General features: G+C 45.0%; 1 protein-coding gene across 6 annotated transcripts in view; it reads left to right on the forward strand.

Moving 5' to 3' along the window:
• Positions 1-27,766, forward strand: part of FAM162B (family with sequence similarity 162 member B) — a 304,725-nt gene that overhangs the window by 142,473 nt on the left and 134,486 nt on the right. For 3 of the 6 annotated variants that reach the window (XM_086926757.1, XM_086926759.1, XM_086926758.1), the window contains exon 4: positions 23,200-25,607. The exons of 2 other annotated variants lie outside the window; for them this stretch is intronic. In XM_086926757.1, the coding sequence (XP_086782883.1) occupies positions 23,200-23,316 (117 nt within the window). In that variant the 3' untranslated portion in view covers positions 23,317-25,607. Of the gene's footprint in view, positions 1-1,000; positions 1,114-23,199; positions 25,608-27,766 lie in introns of those variants that run through there. One more of the 6 variants, XM_086926760.1, reaches the window with a different exon arrangement.

Raw genomic sequence — 27,766 nt, forward strand, 5'->3', positions numbered from 1 at the left:
GAATGAAAGTGAAGGGTCCAATCAGACCCTGCCCAGTTAATCACGCTGTAAGTGTGTGTGTCACACTGGGCTTACCACCTACCCCACAAATCTTTTTTATTTACAGCATTACACCCGAGATGAGAATGCACCTCTCAGCACCAGTCTGCTGAGAGGGTGAGAAGGAGTGTAATAAACACTACCATATATTGGCCGATTAGCATTCAGCTGGGCTGTCCCCTGTAGGGCAGCAGACAGTCCACCAGTATGCACCCTACTGTCTCTACCCCTCCCAGCCCATCTGTGCCCATTTGACAAGTTTTCATATACTCATCCGAATTTCAGTATTAATTCAGTTAATTGACATGCGCGCTCCAATTGTTCCATTAACTTTTCAAGTGGCAAAGTGTGCTAAAGCAAGCAACCTTGGAATTCACTACATATTTTTCTAACAGAACTTTGGGAATGAGTAATTTAGAAAGACTTGAGGTGCGGAGAAAGAACTGATTCTATAGTTGTGGGTTTAATCCTCTTTATGGTCAAAAGATTTGAAAATACCAAAAGGCCCCCTTTTGGCAGTGAGTACTCTACAAACAATCATTGATATCAACCTACCATCAATTAATTAAATCCCCCAGCCTGTAAGATCAGGGTTGAATGCCTTTAGTTTAGTTTCCCCTTAAAAAATGAACTCCATCATCAGTTTTGTAATCTGCAACCTCTTCTCATGTTTGAATTACTTTTATTGTATGCATGAATATCACTTTTGCTGACTTTTGAGAGATATTGTGGACAAAGGGGTGAAACCAAAGGTCGAGAAGGGCCAGTTCGAGTCCAGGTTTTCCGGTTATTAACATGAGGTAAATGTGGAAGCTAATTATCTGAATCGAATTGTGTGTGAGTGGTCGTGAATGTGTGTGTTTCTTAAGTGATGGGTGATTATGTGTATATAAATGTGTTTAGTCTGGGAAGACAAGCTCACAACCGCCTAATGGAATTCAACAATGTCTCTGTGAACCAGATGCAGCATAAGTCCATACTACTGGATTTGTCAAACAGATGGGAAAAGGCAGAGGCCCAGCAGAACACAAGATAAACATCCTCTAGGCATAGGAAAGCAAGCAGTCAATGAAGGTGAGAAAGCAAGAGGTTGGGGGGGGGGTTTCAAGCACGGATGCCAGAGTTCAACAGTCTGTGGATAATAAACAGGTTTCCTGGGAACTGAAATAGAGGTTTTGAATCAAAAATCATGTATTTAGAGATGCAGGAGGAGATGGCCAAGAAAAACAAAGGGAAATGAGTGGCTTGAAAAAGAATGATCTTCAAAATAACGCACACTCTCATGATATGTACTGACTTTGATTTTTATGACTAGTGTGATCATGTCCAGGTGTAACCTCCTCACATTCTGTCTTCCTGTTCAGGCACTGCCTCAAACCTTTTTTTTTTTTTAAACATTTTGTCTTAACTGAGCCTCTCACACATAGGTGTTTTCTGAAAAGTTATGATTATGCATTAAGGGGCTCATTAGGATGGCGGACGGAAGTGCCTCCGCAGCCCCGGAGCATGCGGAACATGGCTATTCTGCATCCGCCCGTCGGGGACACTCCGTCCGCCAGATCAGGATAGGAAATATGGGCCAAAATCCGTCCGCGGCGGTAGATCACGCTCCGCCGCCCAACTACACCCAACCACGCGGCGGACATAACCAATCCAGAGACTCCGCCGTACGGACTAACGTCTAGGACCGTCCTCCAAATCAAGATGGCGGAAAATACACATAAAAGCGCTGCGGAAAAACAACCTTCCTGAACACTGCGGATGCCCCACAGCGACCATACCCACCACGAGCCGCTCGCCGACATGGACCCAGCACTACACGCTTACCCGATACTCTTCGCGATCCACCACGTCCTAGTCTTGGCCCACCATCGAGGACGACGCAGGTAGGCTAAAAACCATTCGCTGTCTGGAGAGGAGTACCTGCAAGGGCCGTGACGTAGGGAGGGGGGAGTGACATGTATCTGAAACCACTGAGTCGTGTGGAGGGGAGCACCTGCAAGGGTTGTGATGTAGGGAGGGGGGAGTGACATGTATCTGAACCCACTGACTTGAAGTAAATACAAATACACACCAGCATCACACACGCAGGAATGACTCCGACAACCCACGACACATGATTGACAAGTTTATTTACACATAATCGGGGTAACATCACAGTGTAGGCTTGAGCATGGGCATAGTGGACACCAGAGCAGGTACATCAGAGGCACTACATGAGAGGGCATACAGCAGTATCAGAACAGCAACAGGGCATTGTGGACACCAGAGCAGGTACATCAGAGGCAGCACATGAGAGGGCACAATGCAGTATCAGAACAGCAACAGGGCATCGTGGACACCAGAGCAGGTCCATCAGAGGCAGCACATGAGAGGGCATACAGCAGTATCAGAACAGCAACAGGGCATCGTGGACACCAGAGCAGGTCCATCAGAGGCAGCACATGAGAGGGCATACAGCAGTATCAGAACAGCAACAGGGCATTGTGGACACCAGAGCAGGTACATCAGAGGCAGTACATGAGAGGGGCTAAGTCCACCAACAGTCCATCGCAAGGCACAGGTCCATCGGAGGCAGCACATGAGAGGGCATACAGCAGTATCAGAACAGCAACAGGGCATTGTGGACACCAGAGCAGGTACATCAGAGGCAGTACATGAGAGGGGCTAAGTGAACCAACAGTCCATGGCAAGGCACAGGTCCATCAGAGGCAGCACATGAGAGGGCATACAGCAGTATCAGAACAGCAACAGGGCATTGTGGACACCAGAGCAGGTCCATCAGAGGCAGTACATGAGAGGGGCTAAGTGCACCAACAGTCCATGGCAAGGCACAGGTCCATCAGAGGCAGCACATGAGAGGGCATCCAGCAGTATCAGAACAACAACAGGGCATTGTGGACACCAGAGCAGGTCCATCAGAGGCAGTACATGAGAGGGGCTAAGTGCACCAACAGTCCATGGCAAGGCACAGGTCCATCAGAGGCAGCACATGAGAGGGCATACAGCAGTATCAGAACAGCAACAGGGCATTGTGGACACCAGAGCAGGTACATCAGAGGCAGCACATGAGAGGGCACAATGCAGTATCAGAACAGCAACAGGGCATTTTGGACACCAGAGCAGGTACATCAGAGGAAGCACATGAGAGGGCACAATGCAGTATCAGAACCACAACAGGGCATTGTGGACACCAGAGCAGGTCCATTAGAGGCAGCACATGAGAGGGCATACAGCAGTATCAGAACGGCAACAGGGCATTGTGGACACCAGAGCAGGTACATCAGAGGCAGTACATGAGAGGGGCTAAGTGCACCAACAGTCCATGGCAAGGCACAGGTCCATCAGAGGCAGCACATGAGAGGGCATACAGCAGTATCAGAACAGCAACAGGGCATTGTGGACACCAGAGCAGGTACATCAGAAGCAGTACATGAGAGGGGCTAAGTGCACCAACAGTCCATGGCAAGGCACGGGTCCATCAGAGGCAGCACATGAGAGGGCACAATGCAGTATCAGAACAGCAACAGGGCATTGTGGACACCAGAGCAGGTACATCAGAGGCAGCACATGAGAGGGCACAATGCAGTATCAGAAGAGCAACAGGGCATTGTGGACACCAGAGCAGGTCCATCAGAGGTAGTACATGAGAGGGGCTAAGTGCACCAACAGTCCATGGCAAGGCACAGGTCCATCAGAGGCAGCACATGAGAGGGCATACAGCAGTATCAGAACAGCAACAGGGCATTGTGGACACCAGAGCAGGTCCATCAGAGGCAGTACATGAGAGGGGCTAAGTGCACCAACAGTCCATGGCAAGGCACAGGTCCATCAGAGGCAGCACATGCGAGGGCACAATGCAGTATCTGAGGCACCACAAGTACGAATCACAATGAACCCGTCCCAAGAACCACAGCAGTGGAAGACTGTTTACAATGGACAATGTACACACCATGTCCAATGACATGTGAGTGAAGTCAACAGCACCTTACATCACACTATCAGGTGGATTGCGTGAAGTACCCGCATCGGACAGACTGCCAGCACCAGAAACTGGAGTGTGAGACACAGCCACGGCTCGAGTGACTGACACATGCGCTACAGACCCAGACACACTGCCAGCACCAGAAACTGGAGTGTGAGACACAGCCACAGCCCGAGTGACTGACACATGGGCCACAGACCCAGATTCACTGCCAGCACCACAAACAGGCGTGTGAGACACAGCCACAGCCTGAGTGACTGACACATGGGCCACAGACCCAGATACACTGCCAGCACCACAAACAGGAGTGTGAGACACAGCCACAGCCCGAGTGACTAACACATGGGCCACAGACCCAGATACACTGCCAGCACCACAAACAGGAGTGTGAGACACAGCCACAGCCTGAGTGACTGACACATGGGCCACTGACCCAGACACACTGCCAGCACCAGTAACAGGAGAGGGCACAACTGATACAGTGCCTCTACATGATGCATGACAGCAAACAACAGACACAGTGCTACTATCTGACACATGCGAGTCAACTGCAGCTGCGCCACTGGGACCACTGAAATGATGAGCCACAGGGCTGTATGGCCCAGGAGGCAGGGTGGCTCTGGGAGCGGGGGATAGTTGCAATTGACCGACATTGGGGTGGGCATGTGTCAATGCTGTGTGTCTACGTTTCTTGGGGACATGTGACTGCACCCTGGACAGGACAGGACTGGCAAGTGGCCCGGACTGAAAAGAAATATCACCCACCATGGGAGGTGCATCTGCTGGCGGGGGAATGCTCTCTGGGGACGTGCTGGAGCCTGCTTGTCATTTGCTGTGTGGCTGCCTTCTGGCCTCTGCAACATGTGTCATGGGGGATGCTACTACAGGGTCCACCTGCATTTGCTCCTGATGGGCCCTGATGGGAGTGGAGGTAAGGGGTGACTCCACCGCGGAGACATCTGTATTCCGTTCCCTCAACAACAGCAGCCTCAGTGCATCAAGGGGTGATGTATGCCTGTCCTTGACAGCGCCACTGTCCATGGGAGATGCCTTGTCCCTTGGATGTTCCATTTCCGTAGGAGGAATGTTGTCTGTGGACCTTCCCTGTTCCCTGGATGGTGCCCTGTTCCAGGCAGCAGACTTGTCGTCTGTGGTGTACCTATCCCCAGAACACACCTTCTCCCCGTGTGTGTCCCTGCCCCTGGGAGTGTCTGTGCTCTTCTTAGGTGCGTTTGTCTTGTGACTGTCCTTGTCCCTGCCCTTGGGAGTGGCTCCTTCCTTCCTAGTCTCCCTGCCCTTGGGAGTGGGTCCTTCCTTCCTAGTCTTTCTGCCCTTGGGAGTGGGTCCTTCCTTCCTAGTGTCCCTGCCCTTGGGAGTGGGTCCTTCCTTCCTAGTGTCCCTGCCCTTAGGAGTTACTCCTTCCTTCCTAGTCTCTGTGCCCTTGTGAGTGGGTCCTTCCTTCCTGGTGTCCCTGCCCTTGGGAGTGGCACCTTCCTTCCTAGTCTCCCTGTCCTTGGGAGTGGCACCTTCCTTCCTAGTCTCCCTGTCCTTGGGAGTGGCTCCTTCCTTCCTAATCTCCCTGCCCTTGGGAGTGGCTCCTTCCTTCCTAGTGTCCCTGTGAGTGTCCCTGCTCTCATGAGGTTCCTTCGTCTTCTGACTGTCCTTGTCCAAGGTAGTGTCCATGGAACTGGGAGTGAGGCTTGCCTTGGGAGTACCTTTTGTGTGGGATGCCTGTGCAGCATGTGTAGCCATTACACCCAACCCCTCTTGTGGATCCCGTGTGTGTACTCCAGTGTATCTGACGTTGTCTTTGTGAACAGATTTTGCTGACCTAGGGGATGGTGTCTGAGCCCTCCGTGCCTTGACGTGCTGGCTGACGCTGCTTCTAGTGCAATAACCTGTATTAGAGTCCTGGTCAGAATATTCACTCCCCCCTGAGACATCCAGTGTTGTAGATGGTGGAACAGAAGTAGCACCCAGTCCATGCGACTGTACAATGGCAGACGACACACTGGTAGCCAATGACTGCACTGTCCTGTGTAGACCAGCCAGATCGCCATGCATCCCTTCCATGAAAGCCACCACCTGCCCCAACTTCCTATTGTGGTCTTGGAAAGCATTTATCATATTGGTCTGCCCCACACACAGCTGTCGCAGCAGATCAACAGCCTCTGCACAAAGAGCATTTTGGCTCACCGAGGCTGGGGCAGCGGTGCCGACACCGAACGCCACTCTGCTCCCCCTACTCCTGCGTGCACGAACAGTACATGGTGCAGTTGGCGCCAGGGTGGGCCCTGTGTGCTGTGTCCCGACCGAAGGTGTTGATTGCCCACTCCCAGTCTGTGACAACAGTGCTGACTTACCAACATTGTCGGAAGATGATGACGATGTTGTCTCCACATGTGAGTCCTCCGGGACGGTCCTGTCCCCCTCTCCGGCGCTGGCCTCTTCTGTGTCAGTCTGCGTGTGCGCGACGTCTGATCCGGATGCATTGCCTTCAATCATCTCCTCCGTCTGTGGCTGAGTGCCCTCTGCCAATGCTGAAATGCACAGGAAATGGGTGTAAGTCATGGGCACACTCACGTACAGTACTGCTACGGAATCCCTAATGCCATTGATGACAATGTACATCGATCCCCCAACCTGCACACGGGCCACCCCTACCAGTCATCCTCACAGGAAATAAGTGGTGTTGGCCGTGCAACATGTACAGCATGCGGACAGGGCATGAGCACGTACATCTGCACACCAGTCTTGCCATGTGGTGACGGAGCACTACAGCATGTGCATCAACACTCAACTGCTTAGCGAGTGGCGTGTCAACATGCCGGACCTGGACATGACATTTCACTGCGCCAATGTCACCAACATGCCATTGCAATGAGACACACGCTACACGGAAGTCACTAATGTGTCTGGGCAACAATACATGCATTGCACTCACAAGCAACATACACTGACAGTATGCTTACCGCCACGTTGCTGTTCATCCACACGCAGCTGCTCGGACAGGTCAGGATGCGTCACAGCAATGATACGGTGCATGAGAGGGGTCATTGAGCATCAGGCCAGACGTGGCGTTCTTGGAATCATCCCTAGTGTCACTTCCGCTACATTCTTGCTCAGCCTGGAAATGTCGTCCCAGCGTTTGTGGCAGTGTGTATGTCGTCTATTGGACACCCCCACTGCCCGTACATCACGTGCAATGCTCCTCCACACGTCCTTGCGAAGGTGCAGCTTGACCTACCATGATGGAAGACAAAAGGGTGCAAGTCAGTGGACAGTTGGCCAGTCACACAGATAGGGCCAACACTTATCTCCCAGCAGCCATGCACATTTCGACTAATGTGTTGGTCCCACATCACACCGCCAAGATTTCAGAGCCCAGGTGTAATGGACCACCTCATGCACACCAACATGTCCCCCACTGCACTTACCACCTGTCCGGGTGCGCCGTACAGGCGTCCGAAGTTGCGGAGCACACCGTCCACGAGGACATCCAGCTCCGCGGCGTTGAAGGGACGAGACCGGATCTCTTTGACTCTCGACATGGCAAGTTCACGGAGTATGGCACTAGAGCGGCAGTTGGTGGTCAGCTCCGCAGCAGCAGGTGGAGGTGATGGTCACAGGCAGCAGTCGGTGGTCAGCTCCGCAGCAGCAGGTGGAGATGATGGTCACTGGCAGCAGTCGGGGGTCAGCTCCGCAGCAGCAGGTGGAGGTGATGGTCACAGGCAGCAGTCGGTGGTCAGCTCCGCAGCAGCAGGTGGAGATGATGGTCACAGGCAGCAGTCGGTGGTCAGTTCTGCAGCAGCAGGTGGAGGTGATGGTCACAGGCAGCAGTCGGTGGTCAGCTCCGCAGCAGCAGGTGGAGATGATGGTCACAGGCAGCAGTCGGGGGTCAGCTCCGCAGCAGCAGGTGGAGGTGATGGTCACAGGCAGCAGTCGGTGGTCAGCTCCGCAGCAGCAGGTGGAGATGATGGTCACAGGCAGCAGTCGGTGGTCAGCACCGCAGCAGCAGGTGGAGGTGGTGGTCACAGGCAGCAGTCGGTGGTCAGCTCCGCAGCAGCAGGTGGAGGTGATGGTCACAGGCAGCAGTCGGTGGTCAGCTCCGCAGCAGCAGGTGGAGATGATGGTCACAGGCAGCAGTCGGTGGTCAGCTCCGCAGCAGCAGGTGGAGGTGATGGTCACAGGCAGCAGTCGGTGGTCAGCTCCGCAGCAGCAGGTGGAGGTAATGGTCACAGGCAGCAGTCGGTGGTCAGCTCTGCAGCAGCAGGTGGAGATGATGGTCACAGGCAGCAGTCGGTGGTCATCGTAGAATGTGTGCTTTTGCACATCACACATATATAGGGCCCTGAGGCCATGTCAGTGGCAAACGGCGCCAGCCATTGGTCAGCCCTGGATGCGTGTTTGGAAATGGGCCAATGACTGGCCCTGGTGTTGCGGTGCACAGCATACGCTACATTTGATTGGGCATACGCGGGCCTTGTTCACACTTCCCATTGGCTGCACGTGCACAGACCGTCACGGTCACACACCGGCACCCGCATGTGGAAGCTTCCGGGACGGATGCTTCATTTGCGACAATGTTCAATCACTGGCGCCAACATGGCGGGGCACGTATTCGGCGGGGGAGGTGCAGGCCAACACATCCATTACCTGATGTCAATGGACATGGCAGGTCATGACCCCCTTACAGTGACATTGCATCATCCACCCTACACCGGCCGGCCCAGCCCTGCCCAGGACCGCCGTGCCGGCCATGTCAACTACCGCCGTGCCAGGCCCCGTCCACCATCGCCGTGCCGGCCATGTCAACTACCGCCGTGCCAGGCCCCGCCCACCACCGCCGTGTTTTCAAGGTTTTGTAAATGCAAATTCCTAACTATATATGGTCTATAACCTATGGTTTTTTCAGTGTATATATATATATATATATATATATATATATATATATTCACTGAAAAAACCATAGGTTAGAGACCATATATAGTTAGCTGGACATTTTATTGACAAAAAACCAATGAAATTCCATATATAGTTAGTTGCACTAACTATATATCGCGCACCCGCAATCCACTGCTGATGATGTCACATATTACATCATTCATGACATGGTCAGTGACATCACTGATGACATCACTGATGACATCTCAAATGACATCACTGATGACATCACTGATGACATCTCAAATGACATCACTGATGACATCATCTAGTGTCTGTGTGTTTTTGTAAAGTTTAAATATGTTTTACATATTGAAGAATGAGTGGATGTATGGAAGACTGAGTGTGTATGTGGCTGGCTGGGAGGTGTGTGACTCTGTGCATATCAATGTGTACTTGTATCAGTGATTGTATAAGAGAGTATGTGTTAGTATATGTGTGAAAAGTATGGTGTTCTGTGTTTAACTGTATAGATGAGGAAATCGAAGTGTGATTGATTCTTCACAGGACTGACTAGGTGTATGAGTGCATATGATAGTGTTGTAATAATGAGTGACTGTATGTATGAGTGATTGTATGGGTGAATGAGTGAATGTGTGTGTAGACGTAGGAATCAGTGAGTGCGTATGTAGTGACTGGTATTGGTGTGTCATGATGTCATCAGTGATGTCATTTGAGATGTCATCAGTGATGTCATTTGAGATGTCATCAGTGATGTCATCAGTGATGTCACTGAAGTATGGTGTTCTGTGTTTAACTGTATAGATGAGGAAATGGAAGTGTGATTGATTCTTTAAAGGACTGACTAGGTGTGTGAGTAACTCCATGGATGAGTGGCAGTGTGTGAGTGTCTGCATAGGTGTATGAGTGCATATGATAGTGTAATAATGAGTGACTGTATGTATGAGTGATTGTATGGGTGAATGAGTGAATGTGTGTGTAGACGTAGGAATCAGTGAGTGCGTATGTAGTAACTGGTATTGGTGTGTCATGATGTCATCACTGATGTCATTTGAGATGTCATCAGTGATGTCATTTGAGATGTCATCAGTGATGTCATCAGTGATGTCACTGACCATGTCATGAATGATGTAATATGTGACATCATCAGCAGTGGATTGCGGGTGCGCGATATATAGTTAGTGCAACTAACTATATATGGAATTTCATTGGTTTTTTGTCAATAAAATGTCCAGCTAACTATATATGGTCTCTAACCTATGGTTTTTTCAGTGAATTTTCAAGGTTTTGTAAATGCAAATTCCTAACTATATATGGTCTATAACCTATGGTTTTTTCAGTGAATTTCATTGGTTTTTTAAAAGCTAATATCTATAGCTGTAAAATATATTCTTTATTACGTGACGTATCACGTAGCCACGTGAGACGCCTCATGACGCGTCGCATAACCGTGACGTATCGGTTCTGCAGCGCAAACAAAACCCGTAACGTAAGCGTGCCGGAGCACGCTTACAGATATATATATTTTTTTTAACCTTAATTAGACAAAATCCACACGTGCACATATCTTGAGGCCTTGCAAAGGCACATCAAACAAACAGTCCCTACAATTTTGCCAAGTTTGCTGGAAATCTATTCCCTTAATTTTTTTTTTACTGTTTCTCTTGGTTTTCCCCTTGTTACGCTTACCGGGACGCTACCCGGTACGCGAACCGGACGCTCCAAAAACACAAGATGGCGGACTCCCGTTACGCTGCCGGTTAGCTGCCCGGTTCGCGTACCGGGAAGCGCCTCTACCGCGAAAAATCGCGGGGGACTTTAATATCCCCCTCATAAATCCTAGGGGGTCAGGAGGGGTTTACCTTGCCCCCTTTCCTTCATTTCCCCCTTCTTTTTTCACCACATCTTGTCTCTCGAACCTACCGAGAGACAAGATGGCGGCCGCTCCGGACTGTTTACAATGTTGACAGCTACGCTGCCGGTTAGCTGCCCGGTTAGCTGCCCGGTGAGCTGCCCGGTTCGCGTACCGGGACGCGCCTCTACGGCGTAAAATCGCAAAATTTTTTGCCCCGCGGGGCACTTTAATATCCCCCTCATCAATCCTAGGGGGTCAGGAGTGGTCTACCTTGCCCCCTTTCCTTCATTTCCCCCTTCGTTTTTCACCACATCTTGTCTCTCGATCGTACCGAGAGACAAGATGGCGGCCGCTCTGGTTTGTTTAGAATGTTGACAGACACCGGAGAGCCAATCAGATTCGCTTCGCGAAGTTCCGTTACGCGTCAGGTACGCGAACCGGGGCGCTAACCGGAGCGCTGTCACAGATATATATATTTTTTTAAACGTTAATTTCTCAAAATCCACTGGAGCACATATATTGAGACATAGCAAAGGCACGTCGGGCAAACCATATCTACAATTTTGCCAAGTTTCATGTAAATCTATTCAGCCGTTCGAGCTAAAAGTGAGTCCAACCGCCCTATGGAAAAATGAATGGGAAAAACGCGTTTTGGGACCCCCCTTTGTTCTCGGCCCCCCCTTGACGAAACCCCACCAAATTTTCAGGGGCTGCTCAGAAAAAAAATGTGCCATTTTCCTGACAATTTCAGCCAATTCCGTCCACAAACGCCAAAGTCATTAGACATAGAATTTTCAGAAATCCCATAGAGAAAAAATCCTAACTATATATACCCACTGGCTATCGCCAGTAGGTAATATACATATATAAACATATGTAATCTGCATATCTATATAAATATAAATGCATGCATACATATACATATATGCATACATATGCATGTTATTTACATGAAAGTTTTAAAAACACTAATAAAAGCAAAGCTAAAAAGCCACCTCATTACAAACAGAATGGCTTTAACTTAAACGAGGGCGAGATCTATTGCATTTTCAATGCTTGTTTACTTTGGTTCTATCAAGAAGGCATTCAGATGTGTCACACATTTGCCATAAATTCTGAATGTTAGCACTCTAGTTGCTCATTAGATCACTGTAGTAAAGCTAGTGCTCACCAGGGAAGTCTGCTGCTAATCATGGTTTGCAGCCATTTTCCCGCATTTTTTATCCCGCAGACTTTCAGTCCGCATACCATTATCCCGCAAGGTCATTGAGCTCGCATACCATTATCCCGCATTTTTTCAAAACGCATGTGCATTTATCGCGCATGCCTTTACAAAGAATTACGTTTTAAAGGCATGTATGGTAAATGCATTTGCGTTGTGAAAACCACGATGACGAGAGAGGTAAGTGGGTTTGTGTTAATTTTTTCGTGGGTTAGTGATTGTGTAGTGTAGTGTAGTGTAGTGTTGTGTAGTGTAGTGTTGTGTTAGTGTAGTGTAGAGTTGTGGTGGTTGTTTAGTGTAGGGTCATGCTGGGGGTAGTGTTTTAGGGTTTAGGGTTGTGTTGTAGTGTTTGCGTAGTGTAGGGTCATGCTGGGGCTAGTGTTTTAGGGTTTAGGGTAGTGTTGTAGTGTTTGCGTAGTGTAGGGTCATGCTGGGCGTAGTGTTTTAGGGTTTAGGATAGTGTTGTAGTGTTTGCGTAGTGTAGGGTCATGCTGGGGTGTAGTATTTTAGGGTTTAGGGTAGTGTTGTAGTGTTTGCGTAGTGTAGGGTCATGCTGGGTGTAGTGTTTTAGGGTTTTGGGTAGTGTTGTAGTGTTTGCGTAGTGTAGGGTCATGCTGGGGGTAGTGTTTTAGGGTTTTGGGTAGTGTTGTAGTGTTTGCGTAGTGTAGGGTCATGCTGGGGTGTAGTGTTTTAGGGTTTTGGGTAGTGTTGTAGTGTTTGCGTAGTGTAGGGTCATGCTGGGGTGTAGTGTTTTAGGGTTTTGGGTAGTGTTGTAGTGTTTGCGTAGTGTAGGGTCATGCTGGGGGTAGTGTTTTAGGGTTTTGGGTAGTGTTGTAGTGTTTGCGTAGTGTAGGGTCATGCTGGGGGGTAGTGTTTTAGGGTTTTGGGTAGTGTTGTAGTGTTTGCGTAGTGTAGGGTCATGCTGGGGGTAGTGTTTTAGGGTTTTGGGTAGTGTTGTAGTGTTTGCGTAGTGTAGGGTCATGCTGAGGGTAGTGTTTTAGGGTTTAGGGTAGTGTTGTAGTGTTTGCGTAGTGTGGGGTCATGCTGGGGGTAGTGTTTTAGGGTTTAGGGTAGTGTTGTAGTGTTTGCGTAGTGTAGGGTCATGCTGGGGGTAGTGTTTTAGGGTTTAGGGTAGTGTTGTAGTGTTTGCGTAGTGTAGGGTCATGCTGGGGGTAGTGTTTTAGGGTTTAGGGTAGTGTTGTAGTGTTTGCGTAGTGTAGGGTCATGCTGGGGGTAGTGTTTTAGGGTTTAGGGTAGTGTTGTAGTGTTTGCGTAGTGTAGGGTCATGCTGGGGTGTAGTGTTTTAGGGTTTTGGGTAGTGTTGTAGTGTTTGCGTAGTGTAGGGTCATGCTGGGGGTAGTGTTTTAGGGTTTAGGGTAGTGTTGTAGTGTTTGCGTAGTGTAGGGTCATGCTGGGGTGTAGTGTTTTAGGGTTTTGGGTAGTGTTGTAGTGTTTGCGTAGTGTAGGGTCATGCTGGGGGTAGTGTTTTAGGATTTAGGGTAGTGTTGTAGTGTTTGCGTAGTGTAGGGTCATGCTGGGGGTAGTGTTTTAGGGTTTTGGGTAGTGTTGTAGTGTTTGCGTAGTGTAGGGTCATGCTGGGGGGTAGTGTTTTAGGGTTTTGGGTAGTGTTGTAGTGTTTGCGTAGTGTAGGGTCATGCTGAGGGTAGTGTTTTAGGGTTTTGGGTAGTGTTGTAGTGTTTGCGTAGTGTAGGGTCATGCTGGGGGTAGTGTTTTAGGGTTTAGGGTAGTGTTGTAGTGTTTGTGTAGTGTAGGGTCATGCTGGGGGTAGTGTTTTAGGGTTTAGGGTAGTGTTGTAGTGTTTGTGTAGTGTAGGGTCATGCTGGGGGTAGTGTTTTAGGGTTTAGGGTAGTGTTGTACTGTTTGTGTAGTGTAGGGTCATGCTGGGGGTAGTGTTTTAGGGTTTAGGGTAGTTTAGTTGTTTAGTGTATGCTAAAGGCATATTCGTTCTAAAAGTTTTCGTTATTTTAATTTGCGGCCTAATAGTACATGCGGGATTTTTTTTGCGGACTGATGGTATGCGGGATTTCGTCATATATTCGCTAATCATACTTTCTATGGCAAAATGAACCCCCTCATTTTGTTCCTTTTTAAATTAAATGTTTTAAGAGTTACCACTTTATTCCAATCAAGATGGCTTCAGGTGTGCCATACCTTTGTAATAAGTAGGACTGTTAGCACTCTAGTTGTTCTTTAGAACACTCTGGGACAATCTGTCATTGGGCTATAGTTGGGCTACATCTGGCTGATATTTGGGCTACATTTGGTTTTTTGTCTCTGGTGGCCATCTTTGGGCTACATTGGGCTACATTGGGCTACATTGGGCTACATTTGGGCTCCAACATATATATAGCCCAATGTAGCCCAATTTATATTTTTCAAAGTTAATTTTCGTAAAAACCACTGGAGCCTATATCTTGAGACATAGCAAAGGCACATCGGGCTACCAGTCCCTACAATTTTGCCAAGTTTGGTGTAAATCCATTCAGCCGTTCAGGCTAAAAGTGAGGCCAACCGCCCTATGGAAAATTGCATGGGAAAAACACGTTTTGGGACCCCCCTTTTTTCTCGGCCCCCCCTTGACGAAAACCCCCCAAATTTTCAGGGGCTGCTCAGAAACAAAATGTTCCATTTTCCTGAAAATTTCAGCCAATTCTGTCCTCATAAGCCAAAGTTATTCGACATAGAATTTTCAAAAATCCCATAGGAAACAAATCCTAACTATATATACCTACTGGCTATCGCCAGTAGGTAATATATATATATATATATCTCTCTTAATCATATGCATAGTTGTGGGGGTAAATCGTAAATCATACATTCTTATATAGCGCCTTTCACCATTAGGTCTCAAGGCGCTTGCTTTGGGAACCCGTCCTGGCCTTTCCCTGCGAGATCACCCCTACTGGGCTACCCCAAGGTGAAGACCAGGCATCCAATCGCGGTGGGGCCGTAGTGGAGATTAAGCAAGCTATTGCCCAGAGTTGCAGAGTGTGAACCCACGATTCGAGTAGGCACCGAGCAAGAATTATCAAGTCTGTGGACATTTTGAGCTCAGGCCCTGCCGCGTCAGGGATTGAACCCTGGTCCCGGGTCTGACCTCTGCATCAGGGACTGCCTGCTCTAACCGGTGAGCCACCGTCTTTGCATATTTAAAACGTGACTCCAACATTCAAGAAGGACACATGTCACCTTAACAAAAGAAGAACCTCGAAAATGCGATAAAAAGACTGCCTCTTTAACAAATGGGCATGTGTCCTTCTTCAATGTTGGAGACACGGTTTAAATATGCAACGACCCCACCCCCACAACTATGCATATGATTAAGAGGTTACGAACCTCGAAACGCGTCATGCTGCCCTGCTTCTAAAACGCTGCTTGCCTGGAAATAAAGATTTGAAATCATGTTGGAGTGGTCGGTCTTTCACGCTGCTGATGGTTGTGCGTGTGCCTTGGTGGATATATATATATATATATATATATATATATATATATATATATATATATATATATCGCTACACAAAGTGATCCTTAAGCCAGTCGAGAGCGCTCCGCAGTGTGTGCTCTGCCCAGGGGTCGGATCCTGACCCAGGGAAATTTGAGTATACAAAGGAGGCGGCACAACCAGGATACTTTTCAAGCCTTGTTTATTTCCCTTCACCCCACCAACGCGTTTCAGCCACAACTGGCCTTGCTCACGGTCGGTTAGTCCCTCCACAATGTTGCTTTTTGTACTATCCCATGTTAGCTGGTTATGAAGCATTATGGGAATTGTAGTTACAATTTAGTGAGAAAAAATAAAAATAACAGAAAAAGGACATTGTGTGCATTTCAATTACCGCACTTTTGTGACTGAGAGTTCACTGTGGCATATCCATTGTAATGTGTCAATTATTGGGTATAGTACCCAGGTCTTTTGTTATAGTTCATCGATAATTGTTTTAATTTATTGGGTATAGTACCCTAGTCATTTCAGGAACAGTTTATTCCAGATGAATGTGCAGATCCTCTCCAAAGTTCATCCCTTTCGGATGCTTTGTTCTGAGTCTTATTATCATCCGCGACTCAATTTGACATAGTTTGCGAACTAGGGGCCCGATGTAGGTAAATCTTTTTTACCACTTCTTAAATACCGATTCATACCGAATCGGTATATAAGAAGTGGTAAAAAAGAGGAGGGCAGATGTAGGTAATTAATTACCGAATCGGAAGGAATCGGTATTTACCGATTCGGTAAATACCGAATCGGTAATGCCCATTGATTCCTATGGGCATTGAAGCCCATAGGAATCAATGGGCATTACCGAATCGGTATTTACCACATCGGTAAATACCGAATTTTGCAAGGGTGCAGGGGGTGTCACTTTGACACCCTCTGGCACCCCAATTACAGGCATGTGTGCCATGTGGCACACATACATGCCCTAAGGGCATGTCTGTGTGTCACATGGCACAGGTGTGCATGCACAGATGTGCATGCACACCTGGATTCGGTATTTTACCACACAATTGGATTGGGTGGTAAAATACCGACTCCTAAAGGCCTGTGGCACTGTTTTCAGTGCCACCTACATGTGGAATTTACCGATTCGGTAAAAATACCGATTCGGTATTTTACTGAATCGGTAAATTTACCGAATCGGTAAAATTACCGATTCTTAAATAAAACGTCCCCTACATCTCAAAAGCCTAATACCGGTCGGAAACGGCCGAAATCGGCCGTTTCCGACCGGTATTAAGGCTCCTACATCGGGCCCTAGGTCTCCACCTCTTTCCATTTTGTCCAGCATCTTTATTCCATAGAATTGCATTTGTCTCCAGTCTCCATTTTGGCAGGAACTCATGTGTTTGGCTGTGGCGTATTGCATGTTCAAATTTTTCACCGCTCTAATGTGCTCCAAAATCCGTTTTTTTAGCATACATGTGGTACATCCCACGTATTTCATTACACACTTGCATTCCACGATGTATACTACATTTTTTGAGGAACAAGTGATCTGTTGGTCGATTCTCATTATTTTGCCATCTGGTTCTTCAATTACTTTCATGCTTTTACCGATCTTGCATGCTTTGCATGAATTACATGGTTGGAACCCTTTTCGTTGATTTTGTAACCAATTTGATTTTGGTTCTATTTGGAAGTAACTTTTAACCAGTAAGTATTTGAGAGATGTATTTTTCTTGTATGTTATTGATGGAGCTTCGCCGAGTGTTGCTCCAATGTCAGGGTCCCCTGACAGGAGATGCCAATATTTTCTCATTATGCGGGCAATGTTTCCACTTTCTTTACTGAAGGTCGTTATGAATCTGGGTGGTGCATTGGTTTCAATGGTTTTGGTCTGTTCGATTAATGTTTGAGTCCTCGTTTTCAAATCAACTTTTCTTTTGCATTTTGTCAGAACACGTTCTTCATATCCTCTTGCTCTGAATCTGCACTTGCTTTCTTGTATCACTCTTTCCGCATCCTCTGGTACAGAACAATTTCTCTTCAATCGTGTGAATTCTCCATATGGTATGCTGCGTAGGAGGGATTTGGGATGGAAACTAGTCCCATGTAGCACACTGTTTGTTGCTGTTTTTTTGCGAAATAGAGTGGATTCAAGTTTGTCATCAGACACATATATTTTGGTGTCCAGAAAGTCTATTTCTTGTGTGCTTGTGTTGCATGTAAATTGTAGACCAAGATCGTTCTCATTCAGTTTGTTGAAGTAACTTTGAAACTGAGTGTCTGTGCCATGCCAAATAATAAACAGGTCATCGATATAACGTACCCATAATATTATTCGATCCAAATCCTGTTGTTTGTCCTGATTCCATGCTATGGTCTTCTCCCACCACCCCATGGTGATATTTGCGTAGTTAGGAGATAGAGAAATGCCCATGGCAGTACCACATGTTTGTTTAAACAATTGCTTGTTGAAGAGAAATATATTGTTCTTTAAACATAAGTCAATCATTTTTATCAGCATCTTTGAGTGGTCTAGATATGCGATGCTACGCTGCTTTAGATAATATTCACACGCTTGCATTCCGACCTCATGACGAATTGACGTGTAAAGTGAAACCACATCGATGGTAGCTAAAAGATACTCTGAATTCCAGGTCACATTCATCAAAATTCTTAGAAAATCCCCAGTATCTTTGATATAGGAAGGTAGACTTTGGACAATAGGAGCTAAAAATGTATCAACATAATTGGAGATGTTTTCGTATAGTGAGCTGCAAGAGGAGACAATGGGTCTTCCTGGGGGGTGAATTAGAGTCTTGTGAATCTTGGGGAGAAAATATATACAAGGTGTTATTGGATGCTCGATAGTTAAGTATTTCTTTTCATCATCATCAATTAGCCCTTTTGTGTACCATATTTCTAGATGTTCTTGCAACTCCCTCTTCATGTTCACATATGGGTTCGTTTCCAATTTTTGATAGTTATTTTCTTGATTCAGTTGTCTCATGGCTTCTTGCACATAGTCCGATGTTCTCATTAGGACAATATTGCCCCCCTTGTCCGCCGGCTTTATAGTAATTTTGTCATTTTCAATTAATGCTTTAATGGCTCCTCGTTCTGTTTTTGACAGATTTTCACGTGTGTTATTTCTTAGTTTTGAAAGATTGTCCAGTTCCTTTGTTATTGCCTCAGAAAACAGATCTATCTTGTTGCCTGGTGATAGAATCGGGTAGTACCTTGATTTTCTTTTCAATCCAGTACTTGGTCTTTCGTCAGTTTGGATATTTAATTCATCCAGCATTTCTGAATCCGATATTGATGTGCCATTTAGGTCAAACAATGATTCAAAACTGTTTCTGAGGTCTGGTATTTCTGCAATTGTGTTGAATTGGACATCATCCATATTTTCTTCCACTAAGTTACTAGCTTCAGTTTGTTTTCCAGCATGTACTTTCGCTAGTTTGAGCTTTCTGATATACTTGTAAAAGTCTATTCGTGTTTCTGTGTAGTCGAAATGTGCCTCAGGACAGAATGACAATCCTTTGTTTAAGACGCTTTGTTCAGTTTCTGTTAGCTGATGATCTGAAAGATTCACTATTAAGTTTGTCTCGGATTGCGATTGCGAAGGGGGTACTGTCGTCTTTCTCCGCTTGGACCTGCGGGTTTTTCTGGTGCTGGTGCGGGGGTTGCCTGGTTTTGTGTCCCCCTTCCTCTTCCTCTGTATCTTCTGTTGGAGCATGGTCGCATTCCCCTTCCCCTTCCTCCGCCTCTCGCAATGCTTTTCTCTAAATTGATTAATTCGACTTCCTCTAAAACAGACCAGTTTTTTGCCTGGTAAGCGCTGCGTGTTGATCCATCATCGCTGATGCTCGATTCACTGGCACTCGATGCCATTTTATGCATGGGATAGTTCTTTTTCAAGTTATCATATCGTCTCGCAAATGTGAGAATTCTGCCATGAATATAATCTTGCTCGTCCCTTTGAAATTTGCGTTCTTTGCGCTCTTCAATTTCACTTTCATATGAGTCTAGTCTTGCTTCCATATCTTTACGTAATTTAGCGACTTCCTCTTGGTTGTTGTCGCTGGATATTTTTTCTTCCAATTCTTTTATTTTTTGAGTGATCTCATCCACCTCAATTCGTGCATGTTTCACCAGAATGCGCATCATGTTTAGCAAGCATTGTGTATTGTTGTCCATCCATTCATCTATCAAGTCTTTCTTCACTTCTGAATGCGTAGGCATCGTGAAAATCCTCAAGCCACGAGGAATGCATTTTACTTCCACATATTTCTCAAGTGCGATTGCTTCCCAACTAAGCGGTCGCCAGTAGGTAGTTATAGTTAGGATTTTTTTCAATGTTAAATCTCAAAATTATATTTGGAATAACTTTGGCGCCGGTTGACGAATCTGCCTGAAAATTTCCTCAAAATGGCCTCGCGGCGCCTCTCTCCTTCCCTGAAAGTTTGGGGGGGATTCGTCAAGCGGGGGCTGAGATAAAAGGGGGGTCCCAAAACGTGTTTTCCCCATGTTAATTTCCATAGGGCGGTCGAACTCACTTTTAGCATGAACGGCTGAATGGATTTGCACCAAACTTGGCAAAATTGTAGGGACTGGTAGCCCGATGTGCCTTTGCTATGTCTCAAGATATGTGCTTCAGTGGATTTTGAGTAATTTAGGTTCCAAAAAATATATATATCTATGGCAGCGCCCCGGTACGCGCTCCGGGGAGCGCTCCGGGCGCGCCACGCGACTTGCACGCAGAAAGCTGATTGGTTCTTGGGTGTCTGTAAACATTCGAAACAGTCCGGAGCGGCAGCCATCTTGTGTCTCGGTAGGATTGAGACACAAGAGGTGGCCAAAACAAAGGGGGAAATGACCATAAGGGGGCAGGGTAGACCCACCCTGATCTCCTAGGTTTGATGTGGGGGCTATAAAAGGGCCTCGCGGGGCAAAAAAAAAATTTTTTTTGATTGTCGCGGAGGGAGCGCCCGGTACGCGCACCGGGGAGCGCACCGGGAAGCGCACAAAAGAGAAAAAAGAATGCCAGAGTTTAAAATTTTTGCCAATATTTTATAAATGGGAGGTAGTTCTGAAAAAACTTTTTTTTATTCTTTTTGTTTTATATATTTTTTATTATTTTTCTGAACATTTTTTTATTTTTTTGTATTTTTGAACAATTTTATATTTTTCTGGGATTTTTTTAAGGGAACAAACAAAAAACAGGGAATTGGAAATGGCTCAACAGGAGCAAAAAAAAAGAAAAGAATTACTGTTTTCTTTTCTTGCTGCATTGGTGGTTGTCTACAGCATTATTTATTAAGGTGACGCTAAGTTCACCATAGCATAATGTTTTGCCACAGAAAATGCAAACAAATTTGAGGTTGCCAAATCTTTTCTGAATATTTGGCACCATTTGGCGTTCATCATGACCAGAAAGTGAGGGTACGGAAGAGGAAGTGCTGGCCACAGGGGGTGGGTTGTTTCGAAGTTCCTGGACTTCAGCCTGGGCTAAATTATTGGGATGCCACCTCTCCATGTGGCGGATCATGGTAAAATTACCAAAATAATATTTCTTTGTGGGATTGACTTTGGGGGCGTTCACCTTTTTCTGGTCATCAGGAAAAGAAAAGAATTGCCAAATGAAGTGCACTTTAACATGCCTTTGTCTTGGTTCTTCAGGGAGGAAGTGCCTTGGTTGTCGATCCTCCTCCTCTTCTTCCTCCTCTTCTTCTTGTCCTCCAAGAAACTGTGGTGGTGGACCTTATTTTCTTGGTGGTGGGGGTGGTGGTGGGGGTGCACCAGCTGCAGCAACAAGTGATGCCATTGTTTGCTCAAAAATAGCTCTTGCTCTCTCAATGAAGAAAGTAAGAATGAGGAAAAAAGGAGAGGGCTTTCATTATTTGGAGAAAAAAATGATGAGAACCAATGAAAAGTGTTATTTTCAAGTCACATGACCCGATGCGCTTACGTTACGCGCTCCGGCATGCTTATGTTGCGCTTCCGGGTGCGTTTACGCAGCGCGTCATAAGACACATCGCGCGGCTACGCGATACGTCACGCTTACGCGACGCGTCCCGATTTTGTTTTCGATCGCGACATTGGCGCTAATAGGACGCTTCCCGGTTCGCACACCGGGGCGCTTCAAAATACTACGCTTTCCGGGGCGCTCACCGGGGCGCGCACCGGGAGCGCTCCAGGGCAAAAAAAAAAAAATAAATTTTAATACAAAAAAAAAATTTGAAAAATTGTAAGGACTGGTAGCCCGATGTGCGTTTGCTATGTCTCAAGATATATGCTCCAGTTGTTTTTAAGAAAATTAACTTTTAAAAAATATATATTGGGCTACATTGGGCTATATATATGTTAGAGCCCAAATGTAGCCCAATGTAGCCCAATGTAGCCCAATGTAGCCCAAAGATGGCCACCAGAGACAAAAAAATACAAATGTAGCCCAAATATCAGCCAGATGTAGCGCAACTATAGCCCATTGATAGTATGTACCAGCGTGTTCTAAAGAACAACTAGAGCGCTAACAGTCTTACTTATAAAGTGAGACTTTTAGTTGGGAATTAGCATTAAAAAAAACTTTGAAATTCACTGAAAAAACCATAGGTTTCACACCAGTTATAGTTAGCGAGAAATTTTACTGACATAAAACCAATGAAATTCCACGTTATAGTTAGTTGGACTCACTATAACTTGCGCGTGTAATGCACTGCTGATGACGTCACATATTACATCACTCATGACATGGTCAGTGACATCACTCAAGACATCACTGATGACACCATCCTTGTGACAGAGTGACTGACCTCCTTTCACTGTAAAGTAACCCTTGAAACACATATTCAAAAATAGAAACTAACATTTTCAAAAAAGTGGAGATACCTATACCAGTTACAACAACCAATTCAGTAATTCCACTATTTATATACACATCCACTCATTCACCAACAGTTCTATATAGTCATTCATACATATACTCACTTATCATATGTAGTGAGACACCTTTACATCCGGTAACACACTGACAGTCTTCCAAAAGTTGCTCACACACATACTCACACATGCAAATAAACTATTGAACATCCATTTTTTTGCATATACAGCTATACACACACTACCACCTTACTTCTAAGGAAACTTACACATACTTACTCTCTTAAACAATCACTTATAGAAACACATACTTATTAAAACAAGAACAAGAACAAGAACCCCTGCAGCCACTTATACACAAAGTGAAGCACTGACACAAACATTTAAATATTTAAACAATATTTGCTAATATATGTATTCACTAAAATACACTTAATAAGCCAGTTAACCAATCAATTTAAAAAAAAACATCCATTAAGACACTTATTTAAACATTTATTCTTCCATTGACCTTTACATATACATATATAAAACATATTTATTTTTCAGAAAGGCACACATTCACTGGATGGTGTCATCAGTGATGTCATGAGTGATGTCACTGACCATGTCATGAGTGATGTAATATGTGACGTCATCAGCAGTGCATTACACGCGCAAGTTATAGTGAGTCCAACTAACTATAACATGGAATTTCATTGGTTTTATGTCAGTAAAATTTCTCACTAACTATAACTGGTGTGAAACCTATGGTTTTTTCAGTGAATATATATATATATTGATCTATACATTGGTGGCACAGGATGCAGAAACTGAAAACAAAATCATTTTTTTATCCTTTACAGGCTGCTGCACGCCACGAGTCCCTGACAACTTTGAACCTTGCGAAAAAAGCCAAGTGGCGGAAAGAGGCACAGGAGAAACAAGAGACAGAAGAAAATGATCAGTCTAAGCCTGAATAATTTTGTGTTAAAAAAATTATACCTTGATCACGAAATCACATACAAAAAACATAACTCATAAAGGTGGCTGAACAAGACTACACTCGAGCGAGGGCGGACTATTGGAACTTTAGAAAAGAATACTACACTGTAATCCGGATGTTCAAATATATGTGGTGCCTATGTGATTCTTTTTCTAATGATATAGTGTTATTTTTCTCAGTGAAAAAGCTTCTTTAGCCAAGCTGAAAGACAAAGGGAGCAAACAACTTGGAACCCCACACCCTAATTATACCACATCAGGTATAGAGCAGCAGACCACATGCACAAAATGATCACCAAGCAAAAGTCTGGTAGACTGATTAAGCGACAAGAAAGTAGCAACCAATTCAAAAATTGGAATATATGCCTAATGCTAATAAATATTACAGCAAGTAAATTAAATTGGAACCGGTGAGCTTCTAAAAGCATGCTTTCTGCATACATATCTCGAGCATATTTACAAATATTTTGGAGAAACTGGGCATTTTTATAACCTTCCAGTGCAAACATAAAGAAATACCATCGAGCAATGGTTCTTAACCTTTTGACCTCAGTGGACCTCTACCTAATCATTACCTTAATCTGGGAAGATTGGAGCTTTTCAGAATTTAACTGAGACAACCCATATCCCTTACTATGTTCTGTTTGAAGCACTTAAACTGGTCTCACACATCAATATGAGAATATCAACATAATTTTAGCCTTACATTTCAAATCCTTTCACATTTACAGAAAGTTTGAAAATGTTCAGTTTTACAATTTTCTTTTTTATTGATATAAACCTCATTAATGTCTGAATATTAATATTATTTAATTCTTAAGCAGTTAAGGACCCATGGAATAGGTTGCCCCCCAACGGTCCTCGGACCACAGGGTAAGCACCAATTTCATAGAGTATGAATGTAGTTTATAAAGAGGGGTCTACAATTGGAACCAAATGAGAGATACAGCTCTTTACTGCTGCATTTCACACATACTAATACTAGTTAGGTCAATGCAGCAGCAGGCAAATTCAAGAAAATACAAAATTAGCCCTTATGTTTTTCAAAGCACTGTAGTCTTCCTGATCTTGGCCAATCAAGAAGTAGAATCTGAAACTTATTGTTAGCGGTTTAAGAGGTGTTTAATAAACTGAGCTCCACAATATGAAAAAGAACTTCACTGTGTAACAACCAAGAATCCTATCATATCAAAATTTTGGTAATAACCAGGAGGGAGATAATGACAGACAAAGAAAGCAACACTTATTTGACCACAACTTTTCAGCATAGCAGACTGCAAAAATGTGTTCTGATCTCACTGCTAGGCAGGGGGGGTTATCATGCTTGAATGTCGTTCACTACTTTATGCCGACTTTCTTCTAAAAGAAGATATATAGGGGCATATTAGCAAGAAATAGCGATATTTATCGCTAAATGCGCTAAGCGCATATTTTTTTATCGCTGCCTATCGCTGGATATGTTAGCGGAAAAAACCTGCTATTTTCAACCTTTTTTTCCATTGTGCTAAAATATCCAGCGATAGTGGCAAAATGCGAGAATATCGCTGGAAATCCAGCGATATTCACGCATTAACGCCAATGGGGACTTAACCTGAAGATCCACCTCCCATTAAATATACAGGTAAGTCACGTTTTAGCAGGCGTTAGATTATAGCGATAATCACACTTAGCACTATTATTTTTATTGCTATGCCTGCCTTGCTAATAGGCGATAGCTGTGTTAGCGACTGCTTTCAGTCGCTAACAGTTTGGGTACGCCCACTTTGCATGTCATTAGCGATAAATATCGCTGACATGCAAAGCGGGCCCCAAACCGGTAGTTATCGCCTAAAAGCTTTCACTAACTTCTGTTAGTGACAGCTTGCTAATAGGGCGATAAAAATAATGCAGCTTTAGCGGAAAAAAGTGCTGCTAAAGCGACGATATGGCCTTTGCTAATATGCCCCATAGTTTTTTGTAAGAAGATCGGAAAAAAATGTAAAATAATGCTGGATAAATTCCTTGGATCATTTTGAGGTGTTACTGAATTGTCAACTAATACAAGGTGGAAAGAATTCATTTTTGTGAAGAGAAAACTATTTTTGAAAAAATATGTTTTGGAGACATGTTGCATGCATACGAAATCATTTCATAGAGTTCAGGTATTTGATGGGCTTTGTATTCTATAGACAAGAATTTTCTAGAAATGTATTTACTTGTTAATTATGTCAGTATATTCTGTTGTTTTACCCATTTATATTGGTAAATTAAATTCAGTTTTAATGAGGAAGTACCTGAATTCCATTAATTAATTATTCACGTGAAGAAACATTTTATAATATGAATGTTAAAGTAGCGTTATAGTTAGGTGAAATGTTCATTAACAAGGTATCTAAAACTTGCACTTCTGCCATGCACATTTTTCACTGCAAATGTTGTAGTCATTAGCGGCCCGTGGAGGGAGTTCCGTGGGGCGGTGAGGCAGGGCGGGGGAGTGGCAGGGTGATGGGTAGTAAACACCGGAATATGGATGAACAAAGGTAAGTAAACATTTAAATAAATAGAACTAATTTTGTTGCGCGCGCTGCATCGCAAAATGCAATGCAGTTGGCGCAATGAAATTAGTTTTATTTATTTAAATGTTTACTTACCTCCGTTCATCCTGATTCCGGTGTTCACTACCCCCCACCCTGCCCGCCTCACTGTCCCACAGAACTCCCTCCACATGCTGCTACTTGTTGTAGTGATATTGTCAATGATGTCATACATGATGTCATGGGTGTTGTAATATGTGGGGTAATTAGTAGTGCATGGTGAGGGTGCGAGTTTTAGTTACCTTAGAGCATGAGTTATAGTTACTTGAAATAACTATAACTAGTGAATTTATGTGGCTTTTACAGTTTAAAACATTACGTTTTTAATGAATATGTCCCAGCACCAGTTATGATAAACTCCGCACCAGTTTGAATATGACACTTCAGTTGACAATTTCCTAACTACTAGCACTATATTCAACATATAAGGAGGATGGTAATATGTAACAAACTCCAGTGTGCCCTTGGCACATGAAACAGGTTAAAACGATCTGCCGGTTCACCATCAATGTTGATCCAATGTATACAATTTAAATTGCTCCTTGTACAGTCTTTTAGAAGATGCCTGCACTCACTGCGGGCTCACTTATCAGCGCTGCCAGTTCATTCAGTGCTGATTCACCTGAGTTAAAGAATTTAAATGCACAGCACTTCTGTGGATAATAGGCTGTCAGACTTCAATAACATATGCACACCCCATTCTAATCTTAATTGTGGGCCATCCGATGAAGTCTAGTGGGGCTTGAGAGAGGTTCCTTTTACTTGAAGATTCAATTTATTTTCTTATAGACTTCCTCTTACCTATTACTTTTAGTTAAAACTCTAGGTTCAGTTTCTCTACACCTCTACACGCAGGTTCGTTCCTCAATCGACGCCAGTGTTGCAATTAAGTTGGATCCTTGTGGGTTATGACCCTTGGTTACAGGTATAGCCCCACCAGGAGCAGCATCTTTGCTGCTCAGCCCATCTACTCCAACCAAACTCATCCAAACACAAACATAATCAACATTCTAATGGCCTCACACACTGGCAGAGCGGCAGGGAAGAGAACATCAATAAACATCAATGGGGAGGATGCATTATGCTAAACAGTAGATTACAACAGACTATAATGCAGATTTTGTCCACTTAATATTTAGACATGCAGTTTTACAGTTTGTATTAGAAGCAAGGCTACCCTAAAATATTGTGGCACAAGATCCTCAGTCACCAGAAAGCAATTAGAATTACCTGTGCTTTGTCTCCCTATCGTCTGGATCATTTTTGTATATAGACCAAACAGGAAACAACGGTAATGCAGAAAGAATGTCAAATTAATCTGAATGCTTCCACAGCGGACCTGGTCTGACGAAATTCTATTGGGCAAAAAAAGTGTTACTTGCTGTTTTGGAAAGTTGCTAACAGAGTCAACTCTGGGGATCCTTAAATGGAAAAGACAACCGGAGGATCTGTGGATAAAGCGCATATTCGTGGGTTGGTGGCAAAGGCCTGTGGAGTATGTCTTCTTTCATAGCCAGAGCTCCCAGAAGATGAGCTGAAGAGACTCCAATGTTTTTCCTGTGGTGAAGACCAAAGTGTCGTGTCCTGACTCGAATTACAACATACACTCAGTTATCTTTTAAGGAGCTTTATTCAATTGCCTCCTACTTCGTCCGTGTCCCTACTCTAACTGCCCTTTCCTTCCCAGTCTCCTCCTTTTCCCTTGACCCACTAACTTCGCCCACCCAGCTACTAGACTGCTCACAACATCACATCTCCCCCTTTGTTAACAAAACAAACATGACTGAAGTGGTCATAGTTCTTCAGTTAGCCATTGTGGCCATTGAATGTCTCGCCGAGGTCGGAGGGACACACC

This window comes from Lissotriton vulgaris, chromosome 6, assembly GCF_964263255.1.
Source record: "Lissotriton vulgaris chromosome 6, aLisVul1.2, whole genome shotgun sequence".
Taxonomy (NCBI): domain Eukaryota; kingdom Metazoa; phylum Chordata; class Amphibia; order Caudata; family Salamandridae; genus Lissotriton; species Lissotriton vulgaris.